Here is a 24,302-nt window from a genome sequence, read left to right on the forward strand (position 1 = left end):
AGGCCGGGCAACACCGGGCGGACCCGCCCACAATCAGCCCCACTCCCGCCCTCTGATTGGCTCTGGATCTCGGATTTGCCTTCTCGCGATTGGTTACCTTTCCACGTCAATCAGGTCTCCCCCTCCCTCTTTTTTTATCCCCGTAACCCTCCTCGTGCGGCGTCTGTCAATGGTGGGAGTCGCATCCGGGACAGGGACCTCGCGCCAACGGGGGGGGAAAGACCGTTGGTGACGAGGAGATGGACTACAAGTCCCGGAGAGCCTGGCGCCGGGGGGGATGGTGGTGGAGTGAGTGAGTGAGTGAGGGAAGGGGGTCGTTTTTGTGGGTCGCCGCCGCCACAGTAACGTGTTAACCCTCTCATGGTGATGATTAAATGATTGACCCACCGAAAAAAAATCATTGATTAAATCCGGACCTCGGTGGTTGGTTGGGTGGGTGGGTGGGTGGGGGCGAGCGAGGGCGGTGAGAGTGGGCGGTTTGAAGTGCGATTGGCCCACGCGGTTTTACGGCACGTTGTGAGGCGAATGTCGGCTCAAGTCGACTGCCTCCGGTTCCTCGGGACACTCGCTCCGGCCCTCGGCCTCTCCGTTTGAAGATGGCGCCGGCGTCCTGGATGCTCGCCTCGCTCCTGGTCGGCCTGGTCCGGGTGCGCGCTTCTCTGGGTTTCTCGCAGTCCATGGACAGTGACTTCACTTTCTCGCTGGCGGCGGCTCAGAAGGAATGTTTCTACCAAACTATGAGGGAAGGGGCCACCTTGGAAATAGAGTATCAGGTGGGGAAAGACGACAGCGGGAAGGGTCTGTGTCCCCCCTCACCCCCACCCCCACCCCACCACCTCACCCCGAGAAAAACTTGTGTGTTTTAGGGGAAAAAATTATCTGCAGTATATTGTGTTTGATGTGAGAAAAACTTTTGTGTTTTAGGGGAAAAAAATGATCTGCAGTATATTTTGTGTTTGATGTTGTACTGTACTGTGATGTGGCTGTTATCACACCCCTTCCTCAAAAAAACGCACCCTCAATCCCTCTCGTCGCTCTCACCCGTCTCCGACCTTCCCTTCCTTGACCAAAGTCCTGGTACGCGTTGTCGCAGGTCAACTTCGGTCAACACCTCTCCCTCCTCCAGCCCCTTGCAATCTGGTTTTCGCCACAGCACAGAGACGGCACTTGTCGAAAGCCACAAACGACATCTTCTCTACCTGTGACCAGGGCTCTCTCCGCCTTGTCCTCCTGGATCCCTCAGCTGCGTTCGGCGGTCGACCAACTCCTTCCTCCTCCACTGCCTCTCCTCCCTCGTCCACCTTAGTGGGACCGCACTCGCACGGTCCACGTCCTAATTAACCAACCGCCTCCATTTCATCTCGGCAAATGGTTTCTCCTCCCGCCCTCGCCCGGTCACCTGTGGGGTACCCCAGGACTCCATCCCCGGCCCTCTTCTTACATCTTATCTATATGCTCCCTCTGTGCGATGTCATCTGCAGACAAGGGATAATGTGTATACACACAAATCTACTTTGCCTCTTCCAGTACCAACACCAGGTCCGTTGATGTTCTATTAGCTTGTGTGGCAGACATCAGGGCCTGGATGAGTGCAAACTTCTTTCAGCTGAATGTGGACAAGACAGAAGCCATACTCGTTGGCTCAACGTCTTCTCTCCTGCGGATCTAAACTTGAGGCTCTCCCTCAGACTCACCGAACCAGTGCACAATCTAGGCATCCGATTCGACCCCCAGCTGTCCTTCTTCCCCCACATCCGGTCCCTGACAAGGATTGCCTGCGACTATACCTTACCCAAAATGCAGCCGAAACCCTTGTGCGTGCGTTGGCACCTCCCGCTTGGATTGGTGGGATGTGACTAGTGGAGTGCCACAAGGATCAGTCCTTGGGCCTCAGCTATTTACCATCTACATCAACGATCTAGATGATGACATCGAAGTTAATATATCTAAATTCGCGGATGACACAAAACTAGGAGGAAGTGTCAACACAGAGGATGACATTAAAAAAAATGCAGCGAGACATAGATAGGTTAGGTGATTGGGCAGGTAGGTGGCAGATGAAGTATAATGTAGGGAAGTGCGAAGTCATCCACCTAAGTCGTAAAAACAGTAGAGCAGGTTATTTTTTAGAAGGGGAGAGATTGGAATGTGTTAGCGTCCAGAGGGGCTTGGGTGTCCTTGTACACCAATCACAGAAAGTTAGTCTGCAGGTGCAGCAGCAATTAGGAAGGCGAACGGTATGTTAGGATTCATTATGAAAGGATTAGAGTATAGGAGTAGGGAAGTCTTGCTGCAACTGTATAGGGCCCTGGTGAGACCACACCTGGAATACTGAGTGCAGTTTTGGTCTCCTTATTTAAGGAAGGATGTACTTGCCTTGGAGGGGGTGCAGCATAGATTTACTAGGTTAGTATCAGGGATGAAGGGGATGAGTTACGAGGATAGGCTGACCAATTTGGGCCTATATTCTCTAGAATACAGAAGAATTAGAGGGGAACTTATATAAACCCATAAGATCATCAAAGGGCATGATAGGTAGATAGTGGGAGATTGTTTCCCCTGTCACAACCTTAAAATCAGAGGCCAGCCCTTTTGCACTGAGTTGAGGAAGAACTTCTTCACTCAAAGGGTGGTGAATGTATGGCACTCGCTACCCCAAAGGGCTGTTGGCGCTCAGCCCCTGAACATATTCAAGACTGAGATAGATAGATTTCTTATTGCAAAAGGGATTAAGGGTTAGGTTATTAGCTGGAGTTAGATTAGAAGATCAGCCATGATTGAATGGTGGGGCAGGCTCGAAGGGCCGAAGGGCCTACTCCTGCTCCTACATGTTATGTTACTCAAACGCACTTTTCGCCAGTCTCCCCAGCTCCACTATTCAAAAGATCCAGCTCATTCAGAACTCTGCACCTGCATGCCTACCCGGACCAAACTCTGTACCCACATCTCACCAGTTCTGGCCAGGCTCCACTGGCTCCCCATCACCAAACGGATCAACTTTAGGATCCTCACACTTGTGTTCAAATCCCTCCACTCTCTGGCACCTCCCTACCTCCTCAATCACCCATCCACCACTTGGCACCTCCGCTCGACTGGTACTGGCCTCCTGCTTGTCCCTCACACCCTCCACCCGAGGTTGCGCTTTCAGCCACTACATAAGCTATATAAGTGCAAGTTGTTGTATGTCTCCACACTGTGCATGCAGGTAGAGCTCCCTTTAGTTCTTAACCAAAATCAGACCCATAGAAAATTCATTTAGCAGGTTTTGAAGATGATCAGTCATTCTGATAAACAATCTCTGCTTCAATCGGTTTGTCTTACACGAGCTTGTGCGTCAAGCCTACAAAATGCGGTCACTGCACTTTATCTGTGTTGTCCTGTGAAGTTCTTTGAGATGTCCTCCTGACCTGAAAGTTGCTGGATCGAATGTAAAGATGATTCTTATTGTTGTAGGTTTTAAATCCAAGGTTTTACTCTGTGAGAAGTGCTTTGAGATGTATTCCTGAGCAGAAAGGAACTATATATAAAATAATAATTAGATATGGTATTTGATATAGTGTTTTTCACATTAGCAAGTCGCAAATCGCTTCACAGGATTTACTGTAAAGTGTATTGACTGTATATTTTATAACCAAACATGACAGCCAATTTGTGCCCGGGATTGACCCACAGCTATGAAGTGAATGATCAGTTGTATCTGTGGATTATTGATCAGGGCAACAACAATTTGCACTTACATAGCGCCCTCCACGCTGGGCTCTTAACAATGGTGGAGCCCAAGGCCGAGCCAGGGAGAAGGGGAAGGTGACCGTAGGCGCGGTCGAAAAGGAAGGTCTTCAGGTGCCACCAGAAGATGGGAAAGGAGGGGTTGAGGGAGGGAGTTCCAAAGTTTCGGGGTGTAGTGGCTGAAGGCACAGCCTCCGATGGTGGAGCAGAGAATTCGGGGGACGTGGAGGAGGCCAGACCCAGTAGAGCGGAGTCAGCGGGCATTGCTGTGGGGAGAGAGGTTAGAAAGATAAGGGTTGCCAAGGAATGGAGGAATTTAAACACTAATGAGTATCTTGAAGTCGATCCGCTCTGTGACAGGGAGCCTGTGGAGTTTGGCAAGGACTGGAGTAATCGGTGTACGATGCTTGGTGCGGGTAAGAATGCGGGCAGCGGAAGTTTTGAATGAGCTGGACTTTGTGAATAGTGGAGGAGGAGAGTCTGGCAAGGAGGGCGTTAGAGTAGACCAGCCAAGAGGTGACAAAGGCATGGACAAGGGTTTCAGCAGCTTTTGGGGTAAGGTATTGTCAGACAGGCAATGTGGCAGAGGTGGTAGAAAGCGGTGCTGGTCACTGGGGGAAAACTTCCATCTCCTTTTGAACAGTATCATGAGATCTTTAGCATACACCTGAACAGCACGGCACCTCCAACAATGGAGACTTCAGAGTGTGTGTGAAGTACGGACTAAGCGACTAAAACCGCAGAGTCAGGCAGTGGCAAGCTTCCATCTGTTTGAGTTTACTTAGTTGAATCGAAAATGAGAAGGTATCCTTAGAAATAATAGGTATCTGTGTCAATAGCCCTGGTTAAAAATTGAATGGGTCATTGTGACCAGTGTTGTAAAATGTCAGAGTGAACTGAGATGGCCTAACAGCTCACAAGACATGCCATCAGTAAACTTTGGGTCTTTTGCAAATCACAGAATATTAAACACTTAATAATCCTTGCATTTGATATAGCACCCTATCACATCGTTGAGACATCTCAAAGCACTTCACAGGATACACTGTAAAGTGGATTGACTTTTTTTTGGGTGAACCCTGGAAGGCAGTTGTGTATATTGGGGGATTGTTGGCCAGAAAACCAAGAGAAACTCCCCTCTCTTTTCGAAAAATGCCACGGGATCTTAGACTATATGATTCCATGACGCCCCTCTGGGGTTTGAATCCACAACCTTATGACTCGAGAGTGCGATCACTACGCCAGGCTGACACACAAACCATTTCCCTCAAGAATGCGATCTGCTAATCAACTAGCAACAGATTCCTACTTACTGCTAAGTAAACAGGCAGTTAGGAGTAAGGAAAGTTGCCTAAGGTTTCGCCCCACCCGGGAATCAAAGCTGGGTCCTCGAACTTGTTATAGGAGATTCCTTTATTTTAAAAAAATTGTGAAAATAATGCTTCTCTAACAAAACATTTTTAATGAAATTTGCAAGGAGGCATTCTCTGGAACAAATCTTATTTTTACCTGCAATCTACAAAAATAATTCTCAGTTTACCTTTATTAAAGGAATCCAAATACATTATTTAAATATTGTAAATTACACTTGAGTATTGCAGCTATAGAGAAGCTCAGTTGTTATGATGAGCAATGAGTTTCAAGCATTTCAGTTAAATTGAAAGAATTAAAAAGTGTACATTCCCATTTGCCCCCAATTATTAATGATTCCATACACAAGCACGATGAAATACTAATTTGGAGAATGGGAGTCCAAACCATACCTAGAAAATATAAAGGGAAGCAGTAGGTTCGATGAATGTGGACATGGCATATAAATATTTTATTTAATTGTAAATTTGCACCCATTTAGATGACTAGACTGCACATGATTTCAGCCTGCATCAGATTATCTAACGTCTGGCTAGGAGTATCTGGAACTATATCTAGAAATGAGACGATTGCAAATCCAATGCTTCTATATGATTACTGATGTTCACTAATAATCTGCAGTTGATGTTGGCTGAACATCTACAAAGACGAGAGCTTCTAATCTAAAATTCTGAACCAACTGATAATGTGGCTCAGGGAAGCTCTCCGAGACGCCATCAGGTTTGTGTGAAGAGTGTGTTATAAATGCAAGTTGTTGTTGTAGTACTGAGGACTACTGTTCATTTTTAGCAGCTATTTTCATAGAAATATTAAAGTATACAAACAGGACCAGGATTCTATAAATTCATCCTCTTAATCTCAATTTAGCATGAAGAAAGTTCTCAGACATAATTAAGATTTTTTATTTATTCAGAAAACGTTTAAAAATATTATTCATGATTTATTGTATTATTTAATAATAATCCTTGCAATTTTAATCCACAATCTTATAACAAAGAAACACCTGTAGAGACCAAAAATGTGTCTGGTAGCTCAGTGCAGTACTAATCTATAGTCTGCAAGTGGATTTAGCTGATGCATCAGTGTTTAATGCTGGTACATGTGAATTTAATAGATTTACATTAACAAATTGGTAAATTGTGAAAGCACTGTACTGCTAAATCGCTCTGTTCGCATAGTGAACTCCGATTCATTCAGTGTAATATAAAATGGGATTCTGTAATAATATTTACCTGTTTTGATTGAACACCCAATTGCGTTTATTTTTTCCTTAAAGCACTAATCCTAGCCATTATAGCCGTTTAAGCACATTCTATTTCCTCCTCTAGGTGATTGCTGGTGCAGGATTAGATGTGGATTTCTATCTGGAAGCACCAAATGGAAACATCCTGCAGTTTGAGCAGAGGAAAGCTAATGGCGTACACAGGTAAATAAGCGATTAACACATTTTCACGACTGTTCCATTTGAAGTTCAACAAAGTTCCCCATTAGCTTTGTGATGGCTGCATGTCATAGAACCTTTGTCCTGTTAAGATAATGATGTGTACAGAGAGACATAAATGTTTACACAAATCTACTAATGGAAAGTCCCAAACTTTCATGTTTGTTATTGATTTGGTTCTCAGTCCTCTTTGCTAGCCTGAAACCCCTGTTGGAATATGTATGCATACTTCCAACATTGGTTGTAAACAGGATTGAACTGATCAGACACAGGGCTGTGGAAACAATCTGGAGTTGGGCTGACAAGTGGCAAATACCATTTCATGTAGAATATAGTAGAGTAATATTAATAAGGAAGAATAAAGAATGGGACAGTAAACAAAATGGTTAATTCCACAGGACAACACAGGAGAAGGATTTGGTTTATTCGTGAATAGAAAGATCACTGAACCCATCAGAACAGTATGCAGTGATTTCATATATAAAAAAATGAACAGGATCCTGGTAAAGAGCTGAAGGAATAGAGCATGGGTCACAGGAAATAATAAAGAATTTATACATAGAGGGCCCTGAACAACCCTACCTGAAGTACTGTTTACAATTTTAGTTACCATTAGTAAGTACTCTTATCTTTAGATGGGTGCAGTGAACCCTAATTAGTTGTAATTTAACACCCAAGTTATGCGTGGAGATTGCGTACAATGGGAATACAGTATTCACACTGAAGAAGAAAGGCTCAGGCAATCTTTTTGAAGTACCTAAGATTCTGAAGGGCATAGATAAACTAAATTCTAATATGTTTAACATAGTCAACAAATCTAGAATAAAAGACCATGGCCTTAAGTATCCGAAGAAGGGAAGCAAACTGGTAAATCAGATTCAAAAACTGAAGAATTTTTTTTTCGGTATCTTGGCCAACAACCCCCCCCACAATAATTATTCATCCTGTTTGTGAAATCTTGTTGGTGCAAAATGCGTGCTGCTTTTGGTTGAAAAAGCAGGTGACTACACTTGACAGTAATTACGATTTAAACATTTTTAAGATGTTTTGACCTAATAATAATAAATATAATCCTTGCATTTGATATAGCGCCTTATCACTTATTCAAAACATCTCAAAACGCTTCACAGAATATACTGTAAAGTGAATTGACTGTATATTTTGTGGGCGAAACACAGCAGCCAATTGCGCAAAGCAGTGTCCCACAAAGCTTCGTAGATTGAATGATCAAATTATTATTTTTTTTAAAAAATTGTTTGAAGGGATTATTACCCCTGGAAAAGTGATCCGCTAATCGACTAACAACTGGGTTCCTACTTACTGCTAGGTGAACAGAGGCTTGTGGAGTAAGTAAACTTGTCTAACGTTTCACCCTGCCTGGGAATCAAACCCAGGTCCTCTCGCTTGCAAGGTGAGTGCTCTAACTACTAAACTACAGGAACTAATAAGGCAGATAATATGCAAATTCAAGATCTTTTCTATTACCAGTTTACAGTACAGGTATGGATGCAGTGAAATAATATGAAATGGTAACAGAAATTAATTTTCCTCCTTCACTTCCTGCATTACTTTGCAACTGTCTGATATTCTGAAGATTATTTAAAAAAATAACCTCCTCCATTTTTCAGCGTCGAAACTGAGAATGGAGACTATATGTTCTGCTTTGATAACACATTCAGTTCTCTCTCTGAGAAGATCATCTTCTTTGAAATTATCCTGGATAACATGGAAAATGAGAATGAATCATCAAGAAGCTGGGAAGAAGTTGTATGGGGAGGGGAACTGCATGATATGAAACTACGGGATATTCTAGTAAGTACATATTCCTTTGAGATGAACTGCGGTTGACCCGCATTGTTGACCTGTCTTCAAACAATCAAAATGCATATTTTTATACAATCTACAATCCAAACATGTCAGTGTATTTATTGATCAGATTAATAGTCTTGTGGGTCCCACTGCAAGCTGACAATTATTGGCTGCTTTGGGCAATTAACTCAACAGAAAAAATTCTGTGGACTGTTTGTCAACTACGTAAAAATTCTGGGGCACTGTTAATATAATGCCAACATTACAAAGGTTTCAATACAACAAATTAATCTTCACTGAGCTTATGGAGCAACATTTAAGCCATTTTTGTTAGAAAAATGTCAAATTTTGTACAGTGGGAACTAGGGAAAAGATGAGTAAAGATTTTTTTTAAATTTATAGAAATAATGATTAGAGGGAAAATGGGGAAGGATTTAAATAAAGTGATTAATACGTATTAATAAAGCCTGAAGCAGTTTTAATAAGTGTTTCTTTGAGAATCATGAAGTGAACTTCAAAAATAAACACATTGGAAAATGTGTTTAAATAATGTTTGCAATGGCATTTTGCAAACATTATATTTCTAGTTGTATCAGTGACATTTTATTTGTCATTGATTATCCAATGCCTCATTTTAGATCCTGTTCAGAGTTGAGCATGTTTTGTTATTTCAGCCACACTAGGTAATGTATCAGAACAAATGTTAACCTCGCAAGCACAGTCTACTTTCAGAGGGGGTAGGGGGAGGCTTGAGGAAGGAAAGGTTTGTGGTTCAATGCAGCTGAAAACCTGGACCTGTGAAATATAGTAAAGATTGGGAGACCATTATTTTAAATTACAAAATAGCATATTTTAAGAAGCAAATTATGTAGCTAGGTAGAAATTCTGCCACTGTTAATATAATGTCAACATTTTGTTCTGTAATTTGTGAGTTTTTTTTTGTGTGTGTGTTTTTAAGCAATCTGTGTACAACGTGAAAGCCAGGCTGAGTAGGAGCAGCCAGATTCAGGGAATGCTACGAGCCTTTGAAGCACGGGATCGGAACTTGCAAGAAGGCAACTACGATTGTGTAAATCTATGGTCTGCAGTGAATCTGACTGTGATGCTCATAGTGTCGGGACTCCAGGTGTACATGCTGAGAAGCCTATTTCGTGGTGACAGCAGAAGCAGGACGTAACACGGACGAAGTGACTATTATCGTAACACAAGATGGCTTACACCCTGCAGCATTCTCTTTCTTTTGGTGTGGACAGAGATTTTCTCAAGACCATTTTCCTTTTTTTAAAAAAAAGCTCTGTTGACTAGAAGTCCACCTGTACTGAGTGTATCATTTTGGGAGAAAAAATGAATGATATTTAGTGCCTTTGAGAAAGTCATAACAAAAGCAATTTTCAGACTAAAATTGTCAAAATAAGACTGTTACACACTGCAAAGGAAGAAATACTGTGTTCTCAACACTGGTTAAGTACTATATTCTGTGAGCCTCTATACACAGATAGTTTACATAACTAGTTTTGCAGCTTTTGTCATTTTGTGGAATGGCTATTTACAAGTCTGACATACATTTAATCTAATCGCTTGGACTTTTTTTTAAAATCCAATGAAACGAGTTTTAATGTGAAGACTACTCTCCTGTTATGAATAACATCAATTGTACTTCCAACATTTATGACTTCAGTGCAACGTAAGTCCCCTGTTCCCATATACTCAGTGGGACCAAAGCACATATTAACTTTCTGAATACCGGATCTGCCTGAATCTAACATACTTGTTTGTAATATAAGCATGAAGTTTAACAGACAGCAGAAGTTACATATTATACCAAATCTTTACACGCAGAAATGGAACAGCATGTTCTTAGCAGCTCCAATTTCTAATCTAGCCCTGTCATTTACATCATCCTCTGGTACATTTTGGGTCAAAAATTCTGGAACTTTCCAGTATAAGAAAACAAAATCATGATCCTTGATGTCTCCAAATATTTAATCAGAGCAAGCAAGGCAGTGGTCCAGGTTACTTCACTGAGGGTTGAATTACCCAGCCCCACTTACCTTCCCCCAACATTATTTTCCTTGGTTTTATTCATCAATCATGAAGTATTGTATTAACAATAAATTATTCTCTTTCTGTCTTTTTATGGGGAGGGAGGAAAGTGAAGCAGAAACACACCAATCCAACTGTGGTTGCGACCACACCAATAATCATTGTGTTAATATTGCTCTATGAATAATTTTCATGATTTTCAGTAAATTACTTGACTTCAGTATTCAGTATTTTTAATTTTAATAAAGTGAAGATATTTATACATAGTATTTGTACTTCAGAATGGAAGCCGTTTTTTTTGTAAAATTCCATCAATCCCACTGTATTATAGAAATCCTATTACCTGGAGAACCATTTGCTAAGGTTCTATTTTCTAAAGTGTTGTGAATGTTAGAGGATATTAATTTTGCAATAATGTCATTGATTCAACTGTTCTGAAGCATTAAAGTTTCTCTGTACTTAATGAACCTTCTCTCTCACACTGAAACTCCCTATTCTGCATCAGAAAATACAGTCAATTCACTTTACAGTATATTCTGTGAAGCGCCTTGAGATGCCTCGAAGATGTGATAAAGCGCTATATCAAATGCAAGGATTATTATTATTAGCACCAGAGCTACTGCTATATGGTCAGGATTGCATTTTAGAAGCAAAAACCAGATTGTCATCCAGAGATCTGCACAATACATATTACTGAATGCAAGGAGAAAAATGTCTTGGGTGTTAGTGGCAAATTTGTGGAACTTGTTTTTTAAAAAAATTAATAAATGTAACTAAGCATACCGTTAGGCTATGTTTCCTTTCTATAAATACTGAGACTTCTCACATATTTGTGTGTCAGTAGGGGTGGCTAGCACTTCATATTAGAAGATAATTACACTAATTTGTTCACTACTGTACTTCACCTTGTGTAAAGTCCTGCGTAAAGAGACTTCTGGAAGGGTAAAAAATGTCTTCCAAGCCTCCCTGCTGTCAGTATAAAGTCCGAGTTAATCTTTCGTCTTTTAAGTACTATGGTCCAACAGTTCAGGGTCGTTGCAGTCTTTTTTTCCTCCCACGTGAAAGCAGGATTTCCCAAGCCTCTGAACTAGATTGTATTCCTTGTTCGAATGGCATTGTGTTTCATTGAGTACACAGGGATGAGACTGCAATGCTAAATATTTGCTGAAACCAATACATAGAGCGGTCAACCATTTTTAAAAAAGTGCTTCATTTGTATTCAATCTGCTTTTGATATGAAGCACAAGTGATGTATGAGTTGGTGGCACAGAACATGTTACCCAACTCTGTCCAATAGCATCTTGTTCCATGTATTAAATCACAAAAGAACAAAACATTTCGCTTTTAAAGAGTCTGGTAATGTAATGATAATTAGTCACCAAATTCAGCTGTAAATTGCATTAGTTCAAAATACAACAAAAACACCAAAACTCAACTAATAATTCGTCAACTAGTTTTTGAAATTCACTGGGATAAGTAAATTCAGTTGCTTCATGCCTGTTGCTTCAACAAACAGATATATTTGAAACTAATTTATTGCAATTATTTTATGGATTAATTTGTACCTAATAACCTGGGCCAATAGAAAAGTGCAGAAATATTTGCCCCATATTTATGAAATTTACTACTTTTTGAGGAAAATTCCGGGGTGGGGTGCCATTGAGGTACATTTTACTGACAACCTATATTTTTTCACTTTATTGATAAAAACTAAACAGGAGGAAAAAACACTTTAGATTATTACAAAATATTTGTATTTCTTTAACAAGAACTGGGTGGCCGGGGGGGGGGACACCAGCGCAGGCCCAAAGTGCCTGGAGATCCACCAAAAAAACTCAGGACCAGTGTTCTGACTACGGGGCCACAGGAGCTCAGCACCTCAGGGCCCAGCACTGCAACAGACACAGATAGACGCACTTGGACACACACTCACAGGCAAATTCTCAGAGACACATACACAGACACATTGTCAGACACACATACGAAGAGACAGACAGACAGGAGAGGGACACATTCACACAATCACAAACAGATACACACACTCAGACACATTCGAACACAGATACACATAATCCTTGCATTTGATATAGCACCTTATCAAGTCTTCGAGATCTCAAAGCGCTTCACAGAATTGACTGTATATTTTGTGGGCGAAACGCAGCAGCCAATTGCGCACAGTAATAAATTTTGCAAATCCCAATTCACATTTTTCGAATGTTTTTAAAAACACCTGGTTGTTGCAAACATCCATTAATTTTGTTGTAAAATCAAATTATTAAAACACTACCAGCCATATTTTGTACATTTTGCTTTGTATTCTTACTGAAACGTTTCACTTAAATTTGGAAAGTTCTTTGATTTTAAAATCCTCCAATTGTCACTACAACAATAGCTCGCATTTATAGAGTGCCCCTCATGCAGGGTAGCATCCTAGAGTACTACTCTAACACCTCAAATGTATAAAATGCTGTGTTATGCCGTCTCTTAAAATCGTATATTTCCCTTTTCACGTTTTCCCAGTGATAATGCAGCATTGCCAAAGAGCACCCAGAGGAAATTACTAATTTAATCATTTCCAGTTTCACTTCTCGGGTGAAATGTATCTTTTTTTTAAAAAAAATAGATGAGTTTATCTTCAAAGGAAAAGACCATATAGTCTATCTCATCATCCAAGTAAATCACGTTCCTACCAAAATGCTCACCTTTACTCGAGACTGAAATGTGATCCTTTCTCACCCCATTTGAACGTTTCAGTTTAGTCTTAGTGGCACTAGGTGGCAGTGTTATATAACAACCGTGGAAGTATTCACACAGATTACTATTTTTTAAAGTTTGAAATTGTGCTCGATCTCGACTTTGCGTATACAAATTTCTACGTCTAGTTAATTTTTTTTCCAACTCTCCAAAGTTATGCTGCTGATTTTGTTGATCTGTTCTACCCAGGGTAGGGAATGGTGTAGGATTTCATAGATTTACACTTAACATTTAAGATATTTAGCTAAATTTAAATTCAATAGATTAAAGGTTCAAAGCAGATTCCTTTTAGGAGGAAATCTTAATCTAATATCTAGTCTCATCATTGTTACTTGACTTTGAAGTGTATGTTGACCAAACTGGACACAATTTTTTAAATGATGGTCTCAGTTATGATTTATAAGGGTGCCTAGGTCCCTTGTCTAGGCTTGTGTTCTACCGATTAATTTGTTTTCTCCAATATTTTATTTGCTTTTGCAACTACTTCTGTTTGTTGTGACAATGGTTTAAGGATTCCAATTTTCCTTGAGTCATCTTAACACAAACACTTCATTTATTTATTATTTTATATTTGCTATTTTATTACAAAAAAATACCCTCATCAGTGATGGTTGTTGGAGGTTAGGTACATCGGTTTGGTTTGTTATTTAGTAAATATTTTGATCTATCAGTGCACAAGCTGATACGTGAATCACTTCATAGTATTCCCACAATCACAATAAATTATAATTTGTTTTTCTCAGTTCCTTTGCTATTCTTTCATTTCCTATATTAGGTAGTATCACAATACTAAAGTCAGATGTTTCACAATTGGCTCACGAGGCTTCAAACAGCAGTGTTGATTAAATGGTTGGGGACAAGACATAGCACAGATACCTTTGTCATATAAATTTTCCAGCAGGTCTTGTTCGGCAATGTTATTTAGGAAATCATTCAGCACCACCATATCCTGTAGAGAGCAGGTAAAGGCTGATCAGCATCTCTCTCGCAGAATCTGTATAAGGTGTATTTCTGACAAACTGCTCATGGAACCTCTTCAGCTGACTTGGGTTGGATCTGTAGTTTGGGATTTCTATGAAAATTTTAAATTGGAAATTTGCAAATTAGTGCTTAAATACAGTGCAAGCAATATGATAACTGCTCATCAATGTTATCGAGATCTGAAAGAGCACCGCAGATGGAAAATCAATGTCTGAAGCTCTACCAATATTATTTAGGAAAAGATTCACCACTACCTTATCCGGTAGAGAGAGGTTGGTCATTTGGTAAAGGCTCATCAGCAGCTCTTTCGCAGAATCTATGTAAGGTGTATTTATATAGATTCTTGGATTGGGTTTGCAGTTTGAGATTTCTATGACAAATCAAAATTGAAAGTTTCCATAATTAGTGCTTAAATACAGTGAAAGCAATATGATGACTTTGCTCATCAATTCTGATTTCTTCCGAATAGGAATTGCATTGAAATAACCTGGTAAAATGCCTCTGCACTGAGCAATACTTGGTCTTTCATCAACCACAGGGTAGAGGGGCTTCAATCTGTTGGGAAAACAAGTGGGAGATGATCAGATCACCATTTTAACAAATTATAATCCAAAATACTAAAGTTTAATGATCTCGTAATAGAATTCCATATTAAATTTCCGCACAACTGCACTTATGCATTACAGTATTAACAACTTGCATTTATACAGGGCTTTTGAAGCGCTCTGTCCAGGACACTACCTGGCATGAAGGGTGCTACATTAATCTAAGTTGCTATTGTTGTTGTTGCTCTTCATGTTGGGTAATGTTTCAAAGTGCTTTGCAGAGGCGTTGCCCAGACCTAGCAGGCAGAGTGGGAGCTTGGTGGGGTTTGATGGGTGGTGACTATAGTAACGGTTGACCAAAAGCCTTCTTTAGGAGGCTTTTAAAGACAAATAGTGAGGGGAGAAGAGATTTTAAGGAGGGAGTTCCAGTTTCAGAAGATAGGGACATACTGGCTGAAGGCTTGGCCGCTAATAATGGAGTACAGGAGACAAAGAACACGCAACAAACCTGAGTTTGCTGAACATAACATTTTAACAGAATTTCAAAACAAGTTACGTAGAAATGCAAGGTGAAATGTTGCTGGTACAGATTGCGTGCTGATTTTGCCTACATAGCAATTAGTAACACTTCAAACTAACTCATGTGAAGTGCTTTGAGGCATACAAGCAATATTTTTACAGGAAAATGTCTGAAAACAATACCCTTTTTTTGTTCTGTAGTTGATACTCAGTACTTTACCTGGCTTTGAGTAGCCGACCCTTGACTAAGGGGTGGCAGTGAGGAGGTTTCTCATCCCTCATTAGCTTTCTCATCCGCTCAGTTTCACTTAAGATTTCAAGCTTTAATTCATCTCCTGGGGAAAAGCACTGGGTCCAAAGAAATATTTGTTTTACGATTTTAAGACTATCTTTTACCAACAGTGACAGAAGACAAACAGAAAAGGACCAATGTAAAGAAAATTTAACTGGATGTTTCCCAACCAACTGATCACAGCTTTGAATCTCAGAATTATCCGATTCTCAGTTCTACTTGAAAGAGATGTCAATTAGCTTCCAAACCACCAGATGGTGCACCTCGCTGTAGCAGTCAGTTTGGAGATTATATATAAAAAAAAGCCCAGTTTATGTGGCATTGTAAATAGGACCCTGATGTATTCGGATCTGATATGAACATTTTCAAAGATGGAATTGAATCAGACAAGCTTCAAAAGCAACATTGGTGACAACGGTTTTGAATGAGTTTGTGTACATAGAAACTACTAACAGATAATGTGATTCATATGGTTCCCCATAGGGGATGGGATGCACCTTCATGCCCCAATTCTCTGCCATGGCATCGCTATTTCTATCTAACTATGAGAAACGGGACACAAGATCACAAGAAAAGTTCAGGGGAAGAAGAACCTTTCGACCATTTGATTTCATCTTCACTTGGTTAACAGAGATACGGCACTTGCCCCAAGCCAACCACACACACACCCTTTGGTTTGTCTGCCTACCCTACACTCGAACACCTCCAAATAACTGGCAGAAAATCTGTACAGGAGTGCAAGTACAGGCCATCTACCATCTAACTTGGCAGAGCAGCAAAGTGGGGGTGGGAAAAAATTGAAGTGCTGAAAAACCTAACTAAACATGTTTAGTGAAAATATTGTCAAGTGCTCACTTAATTATTCAGTGCTGGTGTTCATTGTAAAGAGTAACAAAAGTTACAAAACACTGGTAACCGCGCAGTAAACTCTCAGTATCGTTTTAATTTACAAAGAAAGTCATAACATCTAAAATATGCCATGATATTGAAACAATTTAAAACCATGTGAATCACATTATCCTTTAGTCGTTCCTAATGTGTTGCAGCTTTTCCACAATTTCCAATCTACATTCCCAGGTTAGAATCTTAGCAGATCTCCAGGTAAATTACGTCATGAAGAACAAATTAACTTATTTTATTTCTGTTGTACATTTACAATACTTGTCTGAACTCTGGTAGAAATGGTTTCAGAAATACGACTTTTAAAAAAAAACTGGTACAATGCATAATGCTGTTTTCCCACAAATGAGAAATTATATAATTTTTGATTCACTTCAGAATAGCCACATTGTGTCTGGAATGAATAATAATAATAATAATCATAATCCTTGTACTTGATCTAGTGCCTTATCATATCTTCAAGGCGTTTCAAAGAGGTTCACAGAATATACTGCAAAGTTAATTGACCGTATATTTTGTGGGCAAAACGTTACACTGCACAAAAACTACTTGCATTAACCGGCACATATTAACTGGCAAAACTTTCATTTGCACAGAGTACAATCCTTACTTATTCAGTTAAAAAAAAGAGCTGTTATAAATTCCCCTCCAATTTCTTCACTTTTACCCTGAAAGCAATGGGTATTTATTGCCAGGAGTCCATCTGTATACCATCCAACTGACAATTCTTTATGGAGAGTGTGTGTTGGCAGGCTATTCCACCAAAGTGGGCAACACAGCCTTACTCAGCACACATGTGTGTTGACAGTAGAAGTCGATGAATAATAATCAGGAAGAGGAATCCTGAGTGCGCGCTTTTGCTAACCCAAGGGGCACTGTGCCTATTTGCAGTATAAACCTCTCAAGTACCAAAACCATTTAGTGGGGCTTTGTAAATAATTATAATGCAGAGCTCAAGCTATCCAAGCCACACTAAGGTATGCACAATCACTTTTTTCCTAACCAAAACAGAAATGACTCACCCGATGATGCAGCCGAGATGCAGTGCTCTGCTTGAAGGGAGAAGCCACTAAATGGTTTATTTTGGTTTTCATAGCCTCAACTACGAGAGAGGTGGCTGTGGTCAAGTTAGCCCGCAACCTTTGTCTGTGAGGAGATGGCAAGGAAGGTATATATATAATAATAATAATAATAATCCTTGCATTTGATATAGCGCTTTTCACGTCGGAAGGACGTCCCAAAGCGCTTCACAGAACACACTGTAAAGTGAATTGACTGTAAATTTGTGGGCGAACGCGGCAGCCAATTGCGCACAGCAATGTCCCACAAACAGTCGTAGATTGAAAATGCCAATTTTATTATTGTTTTTGGTTTTGGAGGGATTATTATTAGGCGTGTGGAGTAAGGAAACTTGCCCAAGGTTTCGCCCTGACCTGCCTGGAATTGAACTCAGGTCTCTCGCTTGCAAAGCGAGTGCTCTAACCACTGAGCTACAGGACTCCGACAGGTATACTACAGGTAATAAATACAAGTATAAAAAGCTAAACATTACAGCAAGAGAAACATGCTTATACAGTAGTCTGTTGCTTTAGGATATTGGAGAGTGAATGCTCTGTGCCATTGTGCTAGGATGTGACATTTTGTCTGAAGTGTTCAGATGGTGTGTTTCCATTCACTTCTGAACCATTGGGAACAAGTCCTGACCGAGGTGAGCCACATCCTTAAACAAAGTACAATAGGGAAACTTGAAAGGCACCATAATTATACGAGTTGCTCACACATGAACACAAAGGTAAGTTCAAGAACAGCATTGCTGTAGCCTGAGGACAGATTGCTCTTTCAGTTGAAGAATGGGGTGTGGATTGAGAGACCTACACAAGGGAAAGGAAGTGACTTAAAACATAGGCCCATCCGTACACATCTACATATGCTACATGATTTGCCTTATCAAAACTGGGTGTCATTGCCTAAGTGTAAAAATGTGTTTTAATTCACATCAAATGAGCTGGATCAGCTTTGATGTTCATTACCAGACACTGTTTGAATTTGCCATTATCGTACTTCGGGAAAAGATGAATTCCAAAGCTTATTCTGAAACACATCAGAGGTAGTGGTGGAGTCAGGCAATGTTACTGAGGTGGAAAAAAGCTGCTTGGGTCAGAGCACAAATGTGAGGTTTAAAAGACAGTTGAGAGTCAAACAAGATACTGAGGTTCCAGACAGGCTGTGTGAGGTTGAGTGTCTCCAAGTAGTTTGAGAAGGCACTGATAAAAAATAATAAATAATTCTTGCATTTGATTTTACGCCTCATAACGCTTATCCATTGCCTCCTCTATGCATTTGTTCGTACCTTTCAGATGGTGGAAGTCTTCCCCTCTGACCAAGATTGCTGCAGGTATAAGTAGGTTGGCCCATAGAGCGATTGGTTGCTCTGCTAATAAAACCTGTCCTTGAATCTGGGATCTTATTAATATTTATCACAGACACCTGCACAGGCAAAGAGGGTGCACACTTTTTAACATTGAAATATAATGTATTGGAAAGCAGGCAACACAATTATGAAGTGAGAAAAGTAATCAGTGGACACACAGAGTCATAGTAGCATTTTCCACAGGTGATATTAAGATATTAATGTTACAGATCCTTCATGAAATGGTGCATTACAGACATTTTAAAACATTTCACCGACTGGCAGCGTCTCTTGAGATTTTAGCTGGTGGGAGGTCCAAAATGCAGATGGGTAGGTGACATTGGAGTGAGTGTGAGTTACCACCTTCTTGCACTGCTCTCAAGGGCAATATTCACCAGTAATTGGGAGCAATGAAAGGAACATGCCACAATGATTCACAAATAACATTTAACTAAACATCCTCCTTTTCAGTATTTGACTGATGTGGGTACAGAACTGTAGTTGTTAGCTCACCTCCCCCTCTCCATGTTAGTTCCCTCACCCCCTCTCCATGTTATTTCCTCAAATGTGTGCTTTTGAAACTATATTATTCATGTCTCCCTGTCAGCTGGTCTGCTGTTACGAGTGTTGACTGTGTAGGCTTGGCAACCCCATTCTGGATTCTCTCTCTGGGCTGCTTTGCCAGTAAACTAAAATCTGTGCCATTGATTTAAAATGATCTGCCATTCAACCAGAAGTATTTAGGTATTTATCTCCTGTGGGCAGCGAAGGGTGTGGGTCTTGTCAGTTTTACAAATAACACAGCACAGAAGCTGTGATCCAAAGAACTATCCCAATTTGATAGCTGATGTAGTAAATTTCAGGCAAAGGCAGTGCATATATATGTTTGATAATTCTCAATCTATTCCCACACGCCCACCACCCCACAAGGGACGTAGTTTCTTTCCAGTCCCAAACCCTTCCTAGTGGGGGAGGAGGGGGTGTTTCAGTGTTCGCACAGGTAAGGCCAATGCTGTCCGCAAGTTGTTGTCTAAACTCTTTTACGTTTGCATTGCGAGATCGGATTTGCCAGGAAGAGCATTCGCACACGCACACGCCTAAACCCACCCACCCACCCACCCACCCACCTCTCTCCCAGTCCTGCTGAACCCACCACTCGAAAACTAGTCTTTAAAAAAGAGTTATGATCAGCTCCCGTAAGCTGCTGCGTATATATCAGTCACTACACGACGAGTTACTTTTCTTACCTTGGTCTGTGTGCAACACCTGCTGCTGTCTCTGGCAGTGCCAGTGCCAGTGCCAGGGTCAGGGTACCCCAACCATCTGCAGGGGGTCTCAGTGGCTTTGCTCCTGGTCGCATCTCGGGTCATGTCAGTCGCAGTGGAAAGCTTCAGCTGAGCCACAGTCTCCAAACCCGACACAAACCCCAGTCTTTCGGGCTCTGGTCCCGGTTCATTCCTTTCCATGTTTTTTTTTTAAAACTACGTGGGAGGTAAGTAGGGAAGGGGGTGGGGAGGGAGGGAGGGAGGGGGTGGAATCGATTGAAACACACGCTTAAAACTCCCAAAGCAAAGCAGATCCGAAAATCCCTGTGCGCAAACTTGCGCTTGGGGGAAGCGCACCCGTTCCCACACACCCCCCACCCATCCCCACCCCCACCCCCACCCCCACCCCCAGGGGGGAGCAAATCATTTACACATCGCAACCTCTCCTCTCTCTCAACCCTCCAACCCCCACCCCCCCCAGGACTTGTCAGGAGCCTCTGCTTTTCTCCCCCACAAGGTTCTTGCTCTCTTGCCTTCAAAATTTGCTAAAGCTGCAAGGGATGTGGTGCAGGAGGAGGAGGAGGAGGAGGAGGAGGAGAGGGGATGTAGTGTTGGAATCTTTCAACTCCATTTCCAGCCCAACAATAACCATGTTTTTGTATTTTTTGTAAAAAAAAAGGGTGGTGATGGGGGTGGGTGGTGGGGGGGGGGGGCAGGTTTGCACGTTTTAAATCTGATTTATTATTGTTGTTGTTGTTGTTGTTTAAATGGCTGGTAAATTACCCACTGCAAACCCCCTGCAGACTTATTCCTCCAGTTTTCTGCTGTCCCTTCTTATCTCCTGGAGGTGAAACTCAAGCTGGACAACAATACTATATATAAAAAAACAACCACCACCCATTCAGTGGCTCTGCACTAACTTATCTGAGCCATTCTTGGAATTTGCAGAGTGTGGCCACGACAGAAACGGGACAGTCAGAACATTTAACTGTTTTTTTCCCCCCCCCCTCCACATCCAACCCATTCCCACTCTGCTGCCTTCTGATTTCCCTTCTTTTTGAAATGGATTGTTTTCTTTCTTTAAAAAAAAATGCAAATTTTGATTTAAGGGATAATTACAAATACCATGGATTAAAAAACGCAAAACAAATGTAATTTTGTTGTTGTTGTTGCTGTTGGGGTTGATTAGATTGCCACTAGCTACACAAATGTTTAAAGTCTGTTCCATGTGACACCTGTGTGTAATCTAGTTTGTGGCAGAATGCAAAGAAATGTTTGCACGGGCAAAAAAAAAATGACTGGTTGCAATTTTATTCACCCCCTCTCCAATTTCTGCAATCAAAAAAAAATGAAAATAGTCATAATTTATAGCAATAATCGGCATCAGACCGAACTCAGAGCGCTGTATCCAACCTGTCCTCGGAAACTTTGCAATGAATAATGATACCTGATTTCAGTAGATCAGAGCTGTTCCAGTGGTAGTCTTGACTATTAGATCAACTGCTGAACTTGGAAAGGGTCATTCATCAGGACATCTCACATCAATACTGGAGTCCAGCACAGGCCATCTAAATTAAAAGTGGATGTAATGATTTATCTCGTCTCATATGTTGTTATTGCTGGTCACACAGCCATGGAGAACAGCAGTGTGAGGAACAATGCAGCTACTCATGTTTATTAAGCCTTCAATTCAACCATGAGATAGCATGAAATTAAACAGATGGTGCTTTTGATTTGACATACGTCTTTACCCCAACGACCCTAACAAAAAGGGAATGTTAAAATTCCTTTGTGTAAGAGAAGCAAGGCTTTTTAATATTTCAGTCATGTAATCTTTTATGTTATGCTTAGGAAAATCTCTGTGTCTTCCCAACATCTGATTTAAATCTGTCTCTTGTTGAATACCCTTTAACAATTAATATTAAACGAGTCAACTGCACTGGTCTCAGAAATCCTCTTCCCCTTTCCCTTGGTCAAACTGTTATTGTTATTGTATCCTGGTGTTTCAGGCTGTGCAGGTGAAGTGACTGATACTTTATAAAGGTGCCATCCGTCTTCCTTACAAATTGTTAAACCAATATCCTGCTTGCCTGTTCAGGTGGATGTTAAAGATCCCAAGGCACTATTCGAAAAGAGAAGGGAGTTTCTTCCAGTGTCCTGGCCAACAATCCCTCAGGTAAAATTAGTCATTCATGGCTGTTTGTGGGACATTACCGTGTGTAAATTAACTGCCATATTCTCCTCTAAATACACAGTCATAACACTTTACTGTAAATCCTATGAAGCATTTTGAGATGTTTTAATGACAAGATAAAGAGTTATATGCAAGGATTATTATCGTCCTCCTGACCATCAGAATCACTCCTTATATTTTCAATCCTGTAATTATACATTAGAACTTTTTTCACACCTGGCATTTTCATCAGTCTGAACCATTCTGCGCTGACATCATCTCATCTTCATATCTGAAGGAAGTCGATTATTGCAGCTGCTAATGTAACTTTTTTACAAAAAAATAAGCTGCTGCCTCAACACCCTCACGGTCAGTCCTTCCTTGTGGTTCCTTGCCAAACCTGCCTCTCAATACAAAAACAGAAGTCGCTGGGAACACTCAGCAGGTCAGGCAACATCTATGGATTCTGCGTTCTGCCTCTTAATACGTTTGTCAATTACCCTTTTCACCACTGTTGTAAATGGATGGTTCAAGTTGCTTGTGTTTTTTTAAAGAAGAAATTGGCCATTTTAGATCATTCTTTTCTCCTTGAAATCTAATCTTAATGATCTTGGCAAAGAACATCCCTTTATTGTGCCATTGATTTACCACCACACCCAATATCATGTTTTATCTCAAATGAGTCTGTTGGATCCTTCAATCTCTGGACTCGAGTAAGGTCTCTGTTCTATAAATATCAATATTACTTCCCTCAAGAGGCGTACTTGTGAACTTTCCCTTTCTTATTCTAAATCCACATCCAATTGTATTACATTTGCCAACCCAAAATAAGTCCTTCACTATCCTATAGCCAAAGTTTATGTGTCACATTATATAATCACTTAAATGTATCCCTTAATTGTATGAAACCAGAGAAACAGAGATACTTGCCATTTGCTCTCTTTATGGTATCTTCTTACAAATCTCCACAACAATGCACTGGCATTTATTTATACATTTCCTATAGAGGACACAGGTTGAGATTTTAAATTCAGCCATTATTAGCCATTCTGATAAAACAGCTTTCCAAAGGAAATGTATACTGGAAGAATTAAAGGCTAAATCACTGTGTCCCTCTTCACAAAAATGTCCCCCAAATAATCATGGTTCAAAGGAGAACTTACATTTGAGTCCTTAGGTGTGTGGTTCTATTCTGTTTGGCAGTAAACTGAAATTTCAATATAGCAAACTCCTGATAACTCAGTGACGAGTTATATGGAGAGGCAAGTTAGGCATATGTATAAATGCATAAATAAATGTAGCTGGCATTGTGACAGCATGATGACTTCAGTGGTAGTGACAAGTTAAGCCAGGGTAGAATTATCATGAGTTTACTGTATTACAATTCAAACCTACTATTGTCAAAATAAAAATGTTATTCTTACATAAATTTATATTTTGGTAGCATAAAAAAAATTGTAACATGTAGATTACAGGATATGATTTTGCTATCAAGGGGAAATAAAATACTTTGATATATTATTTACTAATATTCGAATATAAAAGTCTACTGGGACTACTTTTTTGTAGTTTTTTTGTGAATGCTGATTATATGATATTCCATTATTCTGTGCATTAATGCTTCTATAAAGAATTTGGTTTATAAATGAATTGCCATATTCTTGTACTATGATCACCCTGCAACTGTTGACATGTGGAATGCAACAAATATCCAAATCAATGCAGGTCATTATTCAGAACAGTTTGGTTTATTATCAACATTGAATTAAACTTTTATATACATGTAAAATAGTGCAACTGCATGACAAAAAAAAATTAAAAAATACAAATATTTTAAAGCAATATTAGAAAATTAGTCGCTTTACGAAGTAAATCTTCCAGGAACAGCTGGAGCAGGACGTCTAAACAGAAAAAAAGGAAAGGGGAAATGAGTTTGAAAAGAAATAAGCATAAAGCAAAAGACTCGGTACATGTAACCAGTCACATATTAGCATGTCTAATGGCCCACCTTGTAAACGAAGATAGGATGCTCTATGCGATGCAGTGAATTTTGCAGATGCAAGGTAAGGCAAG

General features: G+C 40.4%; 3 protein-coding genes across 3 annotated transcripts in view; 1 reads left to right on the top strand and 2 right to left on the bottom strand.

Annotated features, from left to right (window-relative positions):
- Positions 1 to 446: 446 nt before the first annotated feature.
- On the top strand, positions 447 to 11,173 carry tmed5 (transmembrane p24 trafficking protein 5). Its single transcript, XM_007895618.2, has 4 exons — positions 447 to 773; positions 6,426 to 6,523; positions 8,167 to 8,350; positions 9,306 to 11,173. The coding sequence occupies exons 1-4, from the start codon at positions 597 to 599 to the stop codon at positions 9,522 to 9,524; spliced, it is 678 nt and encodes a 225-aa protein (XP_007893809.1). The 5' UTR covers positions 447 to 596; the 3' UTR covers positions 9,525 to 11,173.
- Positions 11,174 to 12,526: 1,353 nt separating this feature from the next.
- On the bottom strand, positions 12,527 to 20,270 carry LOC103180019. Its single transcript, XM_007895619.2, has 7 exons — positions 20,039 to 20,270; positions 18,732 to 18,868; positions 17,404 to 17,527; positions 15,410 to 15,537; positions 14,613 to 14,680; positions 14,380 to 14,495; positions 12,527 to 14,216 (listed from the first exon to the last, which is right to left on the bottom strand). Exons 1-7 carry the CDS (start codon positions 20,255 to 20,257, stop codon positions 14,181 to 14,183), a joined length of 828 nt encoding a protein of 275 aa, XP_007893810.2. The 5' UTR covers positions 20,258 to 20,270; the 3' UTR covers positions 12,527 to 14,180.
- A 3,764-nt stretch (positions 20,271 to 24,034) lies between these two features.
- dnm3a (dynamin 3a) overlaps positions 24,035 to 24,302 on the bottom strand; it is a 64,903-nt gene continuing 64,635 nt past the window's right edge. Inside the window, exon 21 of the mRNA XM_042335067.1 lies at positions 24,035 to 24,130. Coding sequence (XP_042191001.1) covers positions 24,091 to 24,130 — 40 coding nt within the window. The 3' untranslated portion in view covers positions 24,035 to 24,090. The remainder of the gene's footprint in view (positions 24,131 to 24,302) is intronic.

Source organism: Callorhinchus milii, unplaced genomic scaffold, assembly GCF_018977255.1.
Source record: "Callorhinchus milii isolate IMCB2004 unplaced genomic scaffold, IMCB_Cmil_1.0 Scaffold5, whole genome shotgun sequence".
NCBI classification, from domain to species: domain Eukaryota; kingdom Metazoa; phylum Chordata; class Chondrichthyes; order Chimaeriformes; family Callorhinchidae; genus Callorhinchus; species Callorhinchus milii.